Genomic DNA, 17,078 nt, shown 5'->3' with positions numbered 1-17,078 from the left:
ATTCCTCAAGAAATTAAGCAGCTCCTTTATTCTTTAAAATTCCAGTTGAATTTTGATTATACCATTTCATTGCAAATTTATACTCTGGAGACTCAAACTCTGCTCATAAGTTACCTCATTCTGAGAGCAGAAACTGCTCATTGCTACCCAGAGACCCAAGGACTGGTTGGCAGCTCATCCTGATTACAGATAAGCTGAAATTCACAAAAGGCAAAACGTGTGTAGTTAGTCAATTAGGAGTGAAATGTTAAATTTAGACCTTCAGGGGTAAGTCTTCCCAGGGGAAGAAAATTAAGGACACCTTGGACCTATGCAGAGCCCAATGCTGGAATTCGAGTGTACACTACAGAACTTGGAAATCAAGACTTGAAATGCTAATACCTTTCATTTGAAAAAAAATCCCATCCCAGAAAACGATTATAAAATAACCTGCATTCAAAACTAGTTATTTCTAATATTTAACAGTAAAAGTCTAGCAAGAATGAAAGCCAAGATTGAGAGGCCTGGAAGGCTTTGTTATGCCACATGGTTGGATGTCTGACCCTTTGACCACAGGGACCAAATACAGAACGAAGCCCGAGGATGAGGTGGTCCTTTACTCAGCTACCAATGCAAAGGCCTCATGACTTCCTTGCTTTTCTTTTCTCTTTTCTTCTTTCTCCAGATGATGTCTGAGTACTGAGGATCCAAGCAAGGGAGAAAGAATCATATTGCAGTAGAAGTGTCCCTTTTTTTTTTTTTTTAATCTGTCAATTTACATTTCGGTGGGATTGAAATCAGTCAATTAAAACTGAAAATTTAATTCAAAGAAAAATCAGACAAAATAGTTGTTTAAATGCATCTAAATACCTGACCCACTCATTCATGGCATTTTTTACTTTTAACCTCTAATTTTAGGTTTCTGGAATCTCATCTCTGGGCTGTAATTTCCTGTTAAGTGGGAAAGAGAAACAAAGATGGCTTGCTGTGAGGATCAATGAGTGAATCTTTGCTATGCTGTCTGGAGCCATTGGCTACCGGGTGCCGTGTCAGTACAATGTATTTTATCACTTAAATAAGACATGGCTTGCAGATTACACTGATTTGCTGCTCGTTACGTTGTGGTTTCTCAAATGGAACATGACATTTTTGAATAGCTGCACTGAGAAGGTCTCATGCATTGGAAATATTTCAAAATGCAAAAAACATTTTTGGGTCAAAATCCTCCGTTAGCTTAACAACTGTTAGTTGGGTGTTGAGCATGAATCTGTTTCAGTCAGATTCATGCCCAGATGTAATCAAATAATTTTGCCTGGATCCTTTTGTTAGCATGTTAACACGAGAGCATTTTGTACAGAGTAATAATAAGTGTGCTTAGAAAATGCTAAGTTTCAAACCAGAAGCAACTTTAGAGCTATTTATGGAATATTTTGTTATAATATGATTTATTGACTTGTACAAGTATTGGATTTTAAGACACTACATATTTATTTTGTGTGTAGTGCAATAGATCAGATGATCGAGTCTTCCAAATTTGGCTGAAATAGGTATGCGTAATGAACATACAGTAAGATTTCTCAATCTTATGCTACATCATTGTACCATATACAATAGAAGTATGCAAGATTCTTAATTTTGATCACATTCAAATTAGCACTGATGTAAATACTGTGGAAAAATGTAATAGTGCAAGAGAAAAACTGTAAACATGCCAGGGCATTATTTTCCTGTCAATTTTACCACATTATACAATAAAAAAAGGTTTAATAACTAAAATGACTAATATCTAACTACATTAATGTGATTTTTAAAAATTAATTAATTAATTAATTTTTGGCTGTGTTGCGTCTTCGTTGCTGCGCGTGGGCTTTCTCTAGTTGCGGTGAGCAGGGGCTACTCTTCTCTGCAGTGCGTGGGCTTCTCATTGCGGTGGCTTCACTTTGTTGTGGAACATGGGCTCTAGGCGTGCAGGCTCTAGAGCGCAGGCTCAGTAGTTGTGGCTTAGTTGCTCCGCAGCGTGTGTGATCTTCCCGGACTAGGGCTCGAACCTGTGTGCCCTGCATTGGCAGGTGGGTTCTTAACCACTGCGCCACCAAGGAAGTCCTAATGTGATTTTTTAAAAAGAGAATGAAGATCTAAAACAACCTGCCATAAAATGATCAACAGAAAAAGAAAAAGAAAAAACTTCCTGAATAATTGAAGACAATAACTTCCTGTGCACGGAGATTGTATTTTAAACTTTTACAGCTTCAACCCCATGATTTTTACAGCTGCATTAAAGGTTCAGTTCTGGGTCAGAGGTTTTAGCCACATTTTCTGTTTAATGGAAGGAGACTTGAAATGTGGGAACATCATGATATGACACCATTTCACAGATAATCTGAATCCAGATTAATTGCCCCAGTGTTCCCATTCTTATGGAACAAAATATACATGAGCACACTTGTCCAGGACTTGCTCTTTTAATTGCAAATGTCTTCGTGGATAATTTCCACAATTGTGATGGAAGAGCCAGGACGAGCACGCCTCTTTGTGTGTGCGTGCATGCGGTGCGCACGCTCACAGGTCAGGTCAGTGTATCCATATATGTGGGCTCATGTGTACGTCCATGCCGTGTCTACACACTCAAAGTCACATTCTTCTTGAGTGAATGTACAAATCTGTCCTGGTTTGAATGAAATGAGAATTCACCTTTTTCACATTTAGCCAATCCTAGCCCGTTTATTCTCTGCCCCAAATAAACGCTCTAAATTCTGCCAAAATCCAAACGTTACCTGTGTCACACTGAGTTGTATGAGATTTATTTCATTACTGAGGGCATCCTTTACATGTTAGAGTATCAAATTTTGTTCATGCTTCAAGGAATCGTCTGTGTTTGAATTCCTTATCCTCAGCTCCACAAGTTCCTTGGAGTCCCATCCAACCTCACCGACTGGACTTCAATATAGGAGCACATTTCCGATTGTTATGGAGCTGAATGTTTCTTTTGTGTTCACTGTAATCAACAAGCATGTGCTTAGCTTGAGAGAGACAACCATTACTCTCAACAGTGTTATTCTGTTCTTGAAATACCTGTGGCAGTTCCTTTGCGGACAAGGTATTTTAATAAGGAATGAAATCACTGAAAGGAATATTTGTCCATAATAAAGAACTGGGGACCTGGGACCCACAGAGTCCCCTGGCTTCAGAGAGTTTCTTTGAAAACATTGTCCAGAGTGAAGTTTTAAAACTTTCATTTTTACATGAATGACTTGTGGGGGTCCTGTTAAGATACAGCCTCTGATTCTCTAAGTCCAGGTGGGGTTAAATTACTAATAAGCTCCTGGATGCTGTTGATACTGCTGGCCTGTGAACCCATTTTGAATAGAAAGGGGCTAGTACACTCCAACAAAAACAAATTAGTGTGAACAATCACATCAGCTCCATCTGTACATGTATTCACAACGATGCATTCCTGATTTGATCAATGTCACTCTGTACAATTACATTCACCGAAAAAGGTAAAAACAGAATTATTATATTTTGTGAGTACAGAATCCCTTTGCCCCTTTTTATGTATTACCAGATAGCCTTCATTATAAATACCTTTTTCTCTGCTTGAAAAAATGAGTGTGTTTTAGAGCAATGATATAAGTGGATACTGAACCACGTTTCAGCTCTCGGCCATCTCGTCTTTGATACTTGGATTGAATAAATACATTTTGTTATAGCTGACATCCTTGTATGGAAATGCATTTCCTTTCAATATCAGCATTGCAAAATATCTGTCCATCCAGATTGTTTCAAGTAGCCTCCACCAAGTTCTTGGAAATGCAGCCCCCTTTTAGAAAATTTGAATTTGGGGAGTTTGCTTCACACAAAGCATTTAAAAAAGGAACCCTACCAGAGGTGGAATGCTTGTTTAGACACCAGATCAAAGGAACAGGTCTGTACATCTGTGCGGCTTTTCAGAGTGTGTCCACACATTTTTGTTTTCCCAGTGGCCTCTGGGTTTGAAGGGAGCTCAGATGTGGAAGCAGCTCAGAGTTAAGTCGAGGCGACACCACTGCCGTCAGACGTTGCTCTGTTGCAACAAAAGCGTTCTCAGCTCTCTTTCCCGCTGATCTTCCTGCCTGTACTTCTCCTCAAGTTTCTGTTTCTCAGAATCCGTGCAGTAAAAGGTGCAATCTGGGCTCTTCCGGATCTGTTCGAACTGACTGAAATCAGCCACGTACTTGCCGGTTTTTGAGAGAGAAACCACAGGCACAAACTCAAAACCCCAGTAGATCTCCTCTGGGATGTAAGACGTGCGGCTCTGGCAGACAGCGCTGGTGGACTCCACCGTGGCATTGAGGAGAACCACCAGCTCAAACTCCTTCTCCTTAAGGTTTTGGGGGGTGAGATCTCTCAGGGGGCTCGTCTCATCCAGCACGTGGTAGAATGTCATGGGCAAGATGAGGAAGGGGCTCTCGGAAGAGGAGTCCACGTGGAATTTGACGGTGGCCTGGTTGAGGAGGATTCGCTCCCCCTCCTTGGTGACGTGGGTCTGGAGGAGCTTTCCCGAGAGCTGGCACTGAATCAGGAGACTCTTCCTCATGTTGGCCACCTGGATCACCAAGCACAGCTTCCCGTTCTGCTTGGTGATGACGGCACAGTGGCTGAACTTGATGGTCTCCGCCCGCTTTTTGGGTCTCGCGATTTTGGCCAGGAAGGTGCCCGTGATGAAGATCTCAATCAACGTGGTGATGACCAGCTGAGCCACCAAGAGGAAGATGGCATGAGGGCATTCCTCCGTGATGGAACGGACTCCGTAGCCGATGGTTGTCTGGGATTCCAGGGAAAAGAGAAATGCCCCCGTGAGGGAGTCTACTTTCATGATGCAGGGGGTGTGATCTGAAGCGTGCTCACTGGGCTCTAAGTCCCCGTGAATGAAGGCAATGGCATAGTAGATCACACCAAAAAGGAACCAGGTCATCACGAACGTGGCAGCAAACAGGGTGAGCTTGTATCTCCACTTCATGTCGATGACGGTGGTCCACAAGTCTTGGAGGTAGAGCAGGTATATGCCATCCACTTTGTCGATTCTCACGTTGCTGTGTCCACTCTTGGACATGACTCGGGGTCTGCTGGTCTTGAGGCCAGCTCCAGCAGTGTGCTTCACCAGGGGAGCACTGGCCATGCTGATGTTAATCGGGTCCGTGGTCAGGCTTTGGGACCACCTAAGGAAATGACAAAGAAAGACGTTCCATTGTTGTCACATGAGGTAGAATGCCCAGAAAACAGAAACAGGATAATCATGTGAGATAAGTACGAATGTACATGGACGTTTACAAGAAAGGATAATTCTGAGGGCAAGATTAATCAATGTGTACTTGAGGATGGCAGTAGGATGGAGTGAGGAGCACAGACTGGAGACAAGGAAACCTGGGTTAAATGTTGACTCTCCAACTTATTTGCTGTGAGACCTGGGGTAAGCTATTTAACCTTTCTGGACCTCAAATCTCTAATATGTAAAATATGGAAATAAAGTCTACTTCTCAGGGTTCTTGTGATAGTTGAATGAGATAATGGCTATAAAGTGCCAAAACAGAGCTTCACACTCAAAAAAATGACGCTAATCTTCTCTTTGTGATATCACACTCACAAGAATCCACTCCATGGAGTATTATGAATATTGATGTATATTCAGCTCTTATGGATTCCCAAGTATAGAAAATTTAAAAATAAGCTGACTGAGCATAGGGCCAGTACTGATATAATTAAAATGCACCATCCATAAGATACTTCTTGATACAGTGATGGGAAATGTTAATACAAATTTTAAAACCTTGTGTAGTAGTCATAAACGTTTTTAAAAAGCTACCATTTGCATGACATTCCCTGTAGCAGCAATTCATTTTCCCCCTATTCCAATGAATAATTGGGAATCCATGACCTGTCCTAGTTCTTGATTACAATGGAAAAGAGCAAGTTATCAAACAACCAAAAACAAACATAGAGTGAATAATTAAGCTTTATTAACAGCTTGATCAATATGTTGGTTATTCTTAGAAAAGTGTTATCAATATAGAATATTAGGTGTGACAGTTAGGTATGGCGCAAAAATTCGGCCTTACATCTTTTGAGCTAAGTAGAACCAGCATAGGAATCTCTTTTAAAGAGCTAATGAACAAGTAAATAAGTACAGGCATCCAACATTGTAGCAGAACAGACTTACCTAGAAGAAGCTCTAGGCTCCCACACTGAGCCCTGGGCAATGCTCTGCCCTCCGTTTACAGATCGGGACAAGCTGGGTGTAAGGCCACACAGCATCTTATAGTACCTGCCTGGTGACTGAGATAAATTACCCCTACATTCCTTGAAAAACATAATGTGAGTGATTATAGGGCAATTCTACCTGGTTGGTATGTTTTTTCCACCTCATCGACATTTTAAGAATAATAATAAAAAAATTTCTCCCCTTCAAAAGGAACTGGTATATGGTGGTCTGTGATTCATGCAATAATCTTTGCTGTTGGAGCAGTGTTATCTCAAAAGAAGTTTCTAAAGTAATCCTTTGGGCAAATCCCTTCAAGGAATCTGAAACTGTATCCATTATAGGATAACACCTGTTGAGGATGCAGTAAATCTGTTGGGCTTTTTAATTTTCCTGTTATGTTATTAAGAGTGTGTCATTTACTGACTGCCCCTTGAAATGATTTTTTTTTTTCTCAGAAAGGAGAGTCACTGTTTCATTTTCTTTGCAAAGAAGGGCCCTAAGTTATTCAGAGTTTATTTTACTTGTTGAAACCTATTCCATTTATTTGGGGATCAATTTAGATGAAAAGTACAGGATATAATTTAACGTGGGCTTTGTCAGACACTTTATGCAGCACTTCTCAGTAACCAAGAGGAAAGCGACCACAATGAAAGTTTGAAAAGGTCAATGCCATGCTGGCATGCCCAAATGCGTAGTCAAGCTCAGAACACTTTGCCAAGACAAATGTAGCTTATGGACAAGTAATTGCATGCACTTAAAAAAAAAAAAAAAGAAACTGGTAGGGGAAAGTGCATGCCATTCAACCCACTGAAATAAAAACAGAAGCTTAAGTTTTCTTGTGTGAATGATGAAGAAGTGTCCTGCAGCACAAGCTAAGCTCCCAGCTCAGCCTTCCACCAGATTCTGGGAAACTTGGCCCTGTTTCTAGGAAGGCAATGCCATGAAGCTTCTGTTTTAACCTCTGTTTCAAAGGGGCAATGGGCCAGGCTTGTGATGAGCTGAATCTTTCCCCTCTTTCTGCTGAAAGCTCTTGTGCTGCATTTTTGCACAACTATTTTTGGAATCAGTGACACCAATGGCTATCAGAGGATGGGGGGCATATATGAGGGAACAAAACTTAGAGTCTCTGGGTGGGGTGGGGGTCTTGGGATTAGCATCTCTCTGTGGAAAAGAGCGGCTGGTGGACAGCACTCAAAGGTTAAACACACACTCCCTCCCTCTCAACATTCCTGTGCCCTCAGAACTGGGTGCTACCTGGTCACTCACTCGGCAGGTCAAATGGCGGCTTCTTCAAAGCAGGTGTATCGTCCTCGCTCCCCTTCGCCCACCTGGCTACCATGGGATTCTTCTACTTCCTGAAAGAAAGAGGGACACATGGAGTTCACAGCTGTTTACTAAGAAACTGACCCAGTGAAACTGACCCTTACTGATTCCCCCAAGTGCTAGGGCCCCAGCATTCACCTTCCAACCCCTGGTGATCTGGCATGGTGCCCAGAATAGATCCAAGCTCAAGGAATGTTTTAAGAATGAAATTGAAGCCCCAATCACAGCCCTCACTGTAGAATTCCCACCCTCTGGAGGGAGCTCGATAGTAAAACACCCTGGAAAGAGTGGGTTAACTCACCCCCACTGAAGCCCACTATCAACTGACCAGCAAACCGGGAGGCAGGAAGGGGAAGTGCAGAGGAAGTAAACAGTGAGAATTGGAAGGGAAGAGTCTAGAATATTTTTACCGCCTGTGGAAATGCATTATTGCTGTTGAGTCATAGAACATTAGATTCAAAAAGAATGTCAAAACCAAGGTATTTGACACACGTTTTTCAAACGAGGAGACGTGGGAGGTTGCAGTGACTTGTCTTCATCACACAGATGGCCCATAGCAGAAAGAACGAGGTCCAAAGTCTTTGGAAGCTAGACTGGAGTTCTTGTCAGTACACAAATCCCTCTTAAACCTCCAAAGTTTAAAATGCAGTCTGTTCTAACTCCACTAGATTCTTTTGCATGCTACTTTTCTGAAATACTTCTTCCTAAACTATACATATATATCTCCCCACATTTTTATCTGTCTTATACACAGAAGCTTATGTACACTTCACACTTCTTTTCTGATCTACTAATTATTGTCAATAATTACAGTAATTACTCTTATCATTTAGGTAGTCCCAATTATCAGTCTGTATAGCCTTTTATATACTGGATTCTCCCAGTGTGTTCACAGTATGTTTGGCAAATGACATCTACATCATTGCTCTATTAAGATCCAGCATCTCCTTTGCACCCATTTCTTTTTACCTATATGCTTTATCTTTTACACTTTATTATATGCTCTTAATTTATAGTATTTCATTCCTCAGCAGACTTCTTTAATGCAATTTACTTCATTGCACACTCTTCTTTCATATAATTTTATGTTATTGCTTTAGATTTTTTCCCCTTAGATTCTGCAGTCTACCTGGTTTCACTTCTAAAATATTAAGGGACCATAACCATTTCCCAAAAGTAAAGGGTGGAAAGAAAAATAAAAGATATTCTCTTCTAATTTTCCCTCTCCTAATCCCACAAAGAAACAATATTCCATATGAACCATTAGTAGTTTTCTATAGTCTCTGGAAATTGTATTTATTTCTCCAGTTTTCATCATATGATTCCAACATGTGTGTTGGGATTGTAATTCTTAGAATGGTGATATCTTTACTGAAGTGAAGTCCTTGAAACTACTGAATGGAGAGGTCAATATTACACTCTCCTATTTCAGGCCAGTAACATATACATGGAATGAAGTCACTTAGTGCTTAGGCTGTGTAGCATTTGTTTTCTGGAGATAAAGGGGGGAAAAAAACACATTTTGGAAACAGAACTAAACAGTAGCCACATTGAAAAAGATACTTATCTATATGAAGAACCACACTTCTAGTGCTGGGAACAAAACAATGAGAATGGAAGAAATGGAAAGGAAATTCCCATCACCATGTCAGTGGAAGGGGAAGAATTCTATCCAAGAAAGGGGATCTGGTAAGAATGGAAGACCAAAGAAATTAACTACTGTGAGCTGGAGCACACTGTCCTGTCAGAGAGAAATCAACCTGTAAATGGACAGAAAGTCCCTGACCAGTTAGGAGAAATACATATGCAAATACTAAGCAAGAACAGAGTCAGGATAGAGCCAGAAATGGTCCAAAGTGGGAAAGATCCAGATAATAAAATGACAATAATAAAATAAAGATTCAGATAAGTGGCAATAATACTAAAGCTTCAGATCACTAATAACAATCATCATCATCATAAATAGATAACGCTAGAGCCATGTACCAGCCACTATTCTAGGTGCTTTCCATGTGTGAATGTAATTAACCCTCACACCATCCCCATGAGGAAGAAATGGAGCCACAGAGAGGTCGTGTGACTCACCCAAGTTCTCAACAGCTGGCACCTAGCAGTGTGTGAAGCTGTTGTATCTACACTCTCAACCTCTCTGACAAGGGTGCTCAGACTTTAGCTGCATCAGAACCATCTGGAAGGCTTGGAGTTTCTGACTCGGTAGGTCTAGGGTGGAGTCCAAGAATTAGCATGTCTAAAAATTCCCAGGTGACGCTGTTGTTGCAGGAACACACATTGAGAACCACCACACTGGGATATAGATGTTGAATCATATCAGAAGCTTAACGGCTTCCCCCCCACCCTGATAAATCTCCGATTCCCCACTTGCCCTTAGCATTTCTAAAATAACACTATTGCACACAGACATGCAGAACATCCGTTTATTACTTTTCAGAATCTTCACCATCCTTACAGATAAATGAATGTCAATGACCCAGTGGCCCAAGGCTAAGTATTAATTTTTTAAAGCAGCAATATATGGAGAATCTGATCAAAATTGTAACACATTATTTATATTTAGCATATAAATATCATACAAGTATTATGTGTTATAGGATATGTACAAATTATATATTATTTAACTTATATAACATTTACAGTAAACACATAGATATTATGATATATTATTCATATTATATTAAATATATAATATAAATAATGCTAGTAGATATATTAGCCAAAATTAAGCACAGATAAGTCTCTCATTTCCACAATAGACTTTCACCCACCATTCTTCTAGCCAACCTGTATTTACAGGATATCTAATTCTCAACAATGTGATAATACAGCTAACTTTCATGTGATGCTTGGCTGGGAAAAAAATAAATATGCTTTAAGAATGATTTTTTTCCCCCTCCTAGTTAGTACAAAACTGAGACCTTCTAAAAACGTATAGCTCTGTTGAGTCAAATTTTGGAAGTTTTCAGTTCACCCATGCTGGGAAAAACTTCGTGTTCCATGGTGGGCTAACAAAGTATATGCACCTGTGGAAAAATAATTTAAAAATGGGGAGGCAGTGGCTCCCTAAACCTGGAATTTCTCAACCAGGCCTCAAGTGATGTCATTCTACATACCTTCAAATGGGCTGTGAGGCATGGAAGAATGAAATCCAAATCCAACCATAACTCTGGACTTTTAGACTAAAATTAGAATTTGAGGGACTTTGACTTGAAAACTCTGGCAAAACAGCTCCCTGTTTGTAAGAAAAGTTGCTTCTAAAGTTTTGTTGGATGTCAAATATTTTTGACAAAACAATCTTTTAATGATCTCTCTTTTTGCTATGAATCTGAAATACCTGGCTGAAATTTCACTTTAAGGGTACATGGGATTAAATATTAAGTAGAAAAAAAGTGCTTGACAAGAATTTAGTTGGGGTTCACTGAACTCAAAAGGTTTAAAAATAATGGAAAATAAACTCAGTGAGGCTTAGCTATCCTTTCTTTGGGTCCTGTGACTGTGGCCGCACATACACATGCACTGGGGCCTTTGGCACTGGCCTCGTGCCATCTTCTACCTGCTCTTCAAAGCAGCCTAGGACTCGCTTCAATGGCTGGGCTCCCTGTTCTGAATCCACTTCTTGACTTCATCAGTGTCAGCTGAGGACACAGATGGCTTTGCCCAGGTGGCCTCAGAACTGGACATGTTCATTAAAGAGAACAAGGTGGCCAAAGTTGACTCTCAGCAGATTCCAAAGGGTGGCCCTTTGGTTTTATCTGCTGGGGAAATTACTCTTTCCTTCTGCAAACCCATTTTTTCTCTCGGATCATTGAGGACTGAGGTGGGCTGGAAGGAGTGGCAGCTTTTGGGAGGCTGTGGAGTTGGACATTCTTCTTGGTGCGGAACAAGAGGCTCTGAGGGGAAGCCCCAGTCAAGGTTATGGCAAATTCACCATCTAGTTTCCTCTATCCTAATGACCTGTATTTTGAAGACATGAACTTGGAACCTCATTGGTAGAGCCGCGGTCAGTTTAGGTTGTCGTGGCTGATTGTTGCTAACTGCCCCTCTCTGTGGGGTCCATCCATGAGATTCCTTCCCTGGGTTTGTCCCTGCAGGGAAGTATGTTCTCACCCTTTTGTGTCAGATGTGGTCATGTGACTGCTTCGGCCAATGGCCTGTGAGCTGCAGTGACTCAAGCCTCACCTGAACAGAGGCATAAGAATGACACGGTTCTGTCACTGCTCTCCAGTGAGGCTCAGATTGGGCTGCTCCTTCCTCTGGATGGCAGTGGGGGGTAGGGCGGAGGTGGGGGACACTTGGAGCTGAGCTACAGCTGAACCAAAGGTGACTTGCAACCCAGGTGAGAAAAACACTCTTGTTGCCTGGTTGAATTCTTGGACTTGTTTGTTACTAAGGCAAAACCTAGTGAAAGTCTGACCGCAGTGATGCTCTTACTACACATTTTTGTATTTTAGGATTAAATATCTGACCTAAAAGGTACTGTATTTAAAGAACACCTGTAAAGTCTTGAAATATCCCTCAAGGTAAACTTCAAATGTTAGTTTATGGCTAAACGCTGAATAGAAAAATAAATACAAATCTCACAGGATTTCAGTGGGAAGAAAGACTTGCCTGATCCCTAAGGACAGCATAGAAAAAGTGAATAATTCTTCTCATTCAATTACTTCTAAATCAGTACTTAAATTTATCATGGCAAGACAACTTTTCAGGGCAAGGTATAAGGGCCTCAGATTCTGTCACTCTTATTTCTGTGGAGCAAGAAGCCCTTGCTTCTTGCAAGGTTCTGGTGGCCTCATAATCTGTTGATAAACACAGGGGATTATGTCATTAATTAAACATTATGTCATTAAAAAGGACTAGGCCCTTTTCAGTGCAATTACAGACAGTATTTTATTTAATTCTTCTCTTTACCTTGTGAAGAAAGAGTTTTCTTGATTTTCTAAATGAGGAAACTAAGCTTAGAGAGATTAGATAATTTACACATGTTCATAAAGTTAATACACAGAGGACCTCGTTGGCAAAGCAAATCTGTCTCCTATCTAACCACTTGGCACCTCTGTCCTCACAACTAACTCAAGAACATCAGTCCTAATGATGCAGTGCAACGCATCGTAAAATAAGTTCCTGCTCATTACATGCTAGTAGCCCTTATAGAATAAACAGCTTTGATTTATTGCTTATCCTGGTCCAGATCTCACATAAGGTGCCGTATATTAATTTAACTCTCACTTAGATTCTGAGAGAGTTAATATGATTATTCCTGTCTTCCAGGTAAGGAAACTGATATAGCACAAGGTCTGTTTGAGTCTGTAATCCTCGCTTCTCGTCTCTATAACATGAATTCACCAACTTCAGCGAGTGTCAGAATCACGTGGAGGTCTTGACATACAGATGGCTGGGCTCCAGAGTCTCTGATTCAGTAGGTCTAGAGCAGAGCCTGGGAACCTGCATTTCTAATGAGTTCCCAGGTGATGCTGAGGTTACCGGTCTTGAGACCACACCTTGAGATCATGATCTATACTCTTCACCGCTTAGAGTTATATAGAATCTGTGGGAAATTCACAAGCAGGTAAACTGGGTTGCCTAAAAGTTCAGCCTCATTACTTTCAAGCCAAGGAGTGGGCCCTTCGGTGTGAGAAGGAAGAGAAAACCAGTGGGGCTGAATGTACAAATATGGTAGCTGTCGGGTGGAGTTTTCAGTTAGCCAGGAAAGGTGTCCCAGGGGATAAAAGTTCAGGTGAATTGTCTTGAAGGGAAAAATGAGAATTTGGGAGAAAAGGAAAGCAATTGGTTTAAAATTGCTCTAAGTTTTCTTCCTTGGATGGTGGATATCATCCTACAGTTGCTTTCGGGGTTCGCTGGCTAAGAACATCAGAGACCGGAAGAAAGATCCTGGATTTCAGGGCTGAGGGAGCTGAAGCTAATAGAAGAACCTTAGCAGTTCTCTTGCTCAGGCTTCCCCTAAGTGTGTGGTATAGGTATTCCACAAATAAAGCAATTTGTGGTCAGGTAATTTGGGGAAGCTTTGCCTACAGAACCTCCAAGCACCCCACTGTCCCCACCCACTGGAGACTCACACAGCACATTTGTATATTACAGGGTCTGAGAAGTTCTACAGCAAAGAAACATGCTTAACTCTGTAAATCTGGCCTTTATCTGACATGTGGGAACACTCCAAGGAGTGCTGATCTGGTTTAAACTTTGCACTTTATTTCTGGGGAGAAAGAGGATCACAAAGGTTGAGTGATTTATTCAAAGTCACTGAGCCAGTGGCAGGAGTAGGGATGGAAACAAGGCTTTATGAGTCCATTTGATGGGCGGATATCTTTCTCTGTGGTCGTGAAATACCTTGAGATGAACTATCCATCTCCCTGGACCCTGAAGACAGGACAGCATATAATAAAAGGCTTGCAGCTCCAGCATCACTTAATAATGTTAATCAGAAAGTGAGAGAGTGGCATGGACATATATACACTACCAAACGTAAAACAGATAGCTAGTGGGAAGCAGCCACATAGCACAGGGAGATCAGCTTGGTGTTTTGTGACCACCTAGAGGGGTGGGATAGGGAGGGTGGGAGGGAGGGAGACGCAAGAGGGAAGAGATATGGGAACATATGTATATGTATAACTGATTCACTTTGTTATAAAGCAGAAACTAACACACCATTGTAAAGCAATTATACTCCAATAAAGATGTTAAAAAAAAAAAAAAAAAAAAGAAATCCCAGCTCTTGGGTCCCACACTCGAGCCACTGAATCAGAACCAGTGTCTTAAAAACACCCAACTTCCTAAAGGATTATGTGGCTGGAGGTTGTAAATGATGGCTTGGAGAACTGGCCAAGTCTTTCTTTTGCCTTATTATACATTGGAAAAGCAACAAGTACTGCTTTAAAGACAAATCCCACATTTTACATTGCATGTGAGCATCTAATGACCCAATTTGCCTCTGTGGTCAAATATTTAGCCTTTTTCCTATGTTTCCATTTCATTATTATTGTTTCAAATTCCATAAGTAGCTAAAAAAAATCCTTTGGTTTGCATAGTTATACCCTTTACTCCTCAATGTAGATTCATTAAAAATTTTTTTCATTCCATAGAACATCAAGTTTTCTCTGGGCAAAGACAAGTTTAAACAGATACTGGGTTCACTAGGAGACTCATTTCCCATTTTCCATGGCAAAGAATTCGAGCACTGGAATAAGGTATCATTTGCTGAATATTTTTGTAAAGACAGTTCAATTTCAGGCCCTTTATTTGGGAGAGAGTTGGCTAACCCAAATAAAACATTTTACATCTGTCTGTTGTTACGAGTGACCAACTTCAGCTGAACATCATTACTTAATAACAGCTAACTTTCCTATAGAGTAAGAATGCGCAGCAGCTAAAAAGCAAATGGAAATTTCCTTTGGTTTACCACCCTTGGTCTCTCCGTGCTCCAACATGTGAAGAACTTGGGTAATAAGCATATACTCCCCTCTAATCACAGCATGGCTTGGACATGCATTGTTGTAAGATGACTGGTAAAACAGGAAAATTTATGTCTGAGTGGAGAAAAAAAACAGGGCGGATTGGACTGCGTTAGCCTCACTAATGCACTGCCCCCAATTTTCTCTTTAGGGAAGAGATTTAACTAGCTCATGGAATCTTACTTACTATTCTAGTCTGGATTAGTTCAGATGTAACACAGAGAAGACGGCTCCACATTGTTCCCTTTAGATAAGGAGATGAAAATGTAGAGCATTTGGGTTTGTCTGATCATAACCCGGAAGCTGGAAATAATTCAGAACGGAAGGGATCTATTTTTGCAGATGGTACTTGTAGAGAAACAACTATTTTATTTAGTATATCCTATTTAATGAAACTTCAAACTGGGCATAGTCAGAGCACTAAAAGACAAAGAAAAAAACGGAAAGCAAGCAAGCAAGTTTGTGTTCTCAAACCCGCATCTCTGTCCTTCAAAATTTGCTTGAGGCTAGATCACTGCATTTTTACATTGCATCGTTATATAATTTGCAACACTCAGATTGATTTTTCCCTAAATAAGTCTCTCATTCACTAAGACATTGAACCCACTGCCTTTAACCACTCACATCTATCTTTCTTTGTCTCACATTTATAATATTTTTTACTATGATGAAGGCATAGAAACACAGAAAGTATATCACATTATAAATATACATACCGACTTCAGGCCGGTTTGTTTTCTGGCTTCATGCTGACTACTTTTTCTTCTGTTAAAAATAAATTTGGAATTGTTGGCCTCGATCAATTGATGATTAATGGGCTTTGGTGTGATTCACCTGGATGCGAGGGTGAAATTCTCCTCCTTGGTGATTTCTATGTTCCTTATTTTCATGATTGGAATCTCATCCCAGACAAAGGAAATTATGACTTTTGCTTGATTTGGAACCAAAATATTTAACAACGGGATGAGTGTCAAAAGGTTTGGAAATTCAGTTTCACTGTCAGTCTAAACTTTGACCACATTTCTCTGATACAGAAACTGGATTATCACAGGATCTCGGGGGACACAGTTAACACCAAAATTCTTGGATGGTGGTAAATGTACTTTAAGGACTGGTAATATTTCTGAGTTGTCTGCTTGTCCCAAAGTTGAAAACACAGATGTTTGTGATCACTGGGTGATAATAAGAAAATTTCAACTTCAAAATACCTTCACATTTAATCAAAGTCTGAGACCTTTGGCAGCTAACTAATCTCCATCAGTAAACAGTGTAAGAAAACACTTTCTAACAATCTGTAGTTAATTCGTTGGGGGATACTGGCCCAATTTTGGTGTTTTTAGGGTTGCCAGGTAAAATACAAGATGTTGAGTTAAAACTGAATTTCAGGTGGACAACAAATAATTTTTAGTTGAAGTATGTCTCATGCAATACTTGATCTATACTTATTCTCAAAATCAGTCACTGTTTATTTGAAATCCATATATATGTACCATATAGATATAGTACAAAGGAGTCTCATATTTTTATTTGCTAAATCTGGCATCTCTAGGCAAGAGCAGATCGATGCTCAACAGTAGCTCAGAAGGTCATAAAACTCAAAGACAAGGTTCAATATACAGACAACTTTCTTAGAAGAACAACAACCCAGATTTTCCCAGTACTAGGACTCCTGGAAACAATTCTAACCATTATGGGATGAAAGCTTTTTCACGCATGGTACATCAGAGGGTGTCAGGAAGTCTAGTAAGTCTAGTAAGCTGGTCTCATTTTTAATATTTTAGCTCAGGGATTCTTTTTTTAAATTTATTTTATTAAAGTATAGTTGATTTACAATGTTATGGTAATTTCTGCTGTTCAGCAAAGTGATTCACACATGCGTATATATATATATATATATACATTGTATACGTATATATATATATATTCTTTTTCATATTCTTTTCCATTATGGTTTATCACAGGATACTGAATACAGTTTACTGCGTTATACAGTAGGACCTCACTGTTTATATATTCTATATATAATAGTTTGCATCTGCTAATCCCAAACTCCCACT

General features: G+C 40.2%; 1 protein-coding gene across 3 annotated transcripts in view; it reads right to left on the bottom strand.

The window, feature by feature from the left end:
- Window position 1: 1 nt before the first annotated feature.
- The window catches only part of KCNJ15 (potassium inwardly rectifying channel subfamily J member 15), a 68,604-nt gene continuing 51,527 nt past the window's right edge, over window positions 2–17,078 (bottom strand). The window contains exons 3-4 of one of the 3 annotated variants that reach the window (XM_082458866.1): window positions 7,480–7,572; window positions 2–5,177 (exon numbers count right to left, since the gene is read on the bottom strand). In XM_082458866.1, coding sequence (XP_082314992.1) covers window positions 4,031–5,177; window positions 7,480–7,556 — 1,224 coding nt within the window. In that variant the 5' untranslated portion in view covers window positions 7,557–7,572 and the 3' untranslated portion in view covers window positions 2–4,030. Of the gene's footprint in view, window positions 5,178–7,471; window positions 7,573–17,078 lie in introns of those variants that run through there. The other 2 variants (XM_082458864.1, XM_082458865.1) reach the window with 2 other exon arrangements.

The sequence above is a fragment of the Balaenoptera physalus genome (assembly GCF_965194825.1).
Source record: "Balaenoptera physalus genome assembly, chromosome: 4".
In the NCBI taxonomy this organism is placed as follows: Eukaryota; Metazoa; Chordata; class Mammalia; order Artiodactyla; family Balaenopteridae; genus Balaenoptera; species Balaenoptera physalus.
The sequence above is the reverse complement of the archived record's forward strand: the minus strand, read 5'-3'. Positions and strand labels throughout refer to the sequence as shown.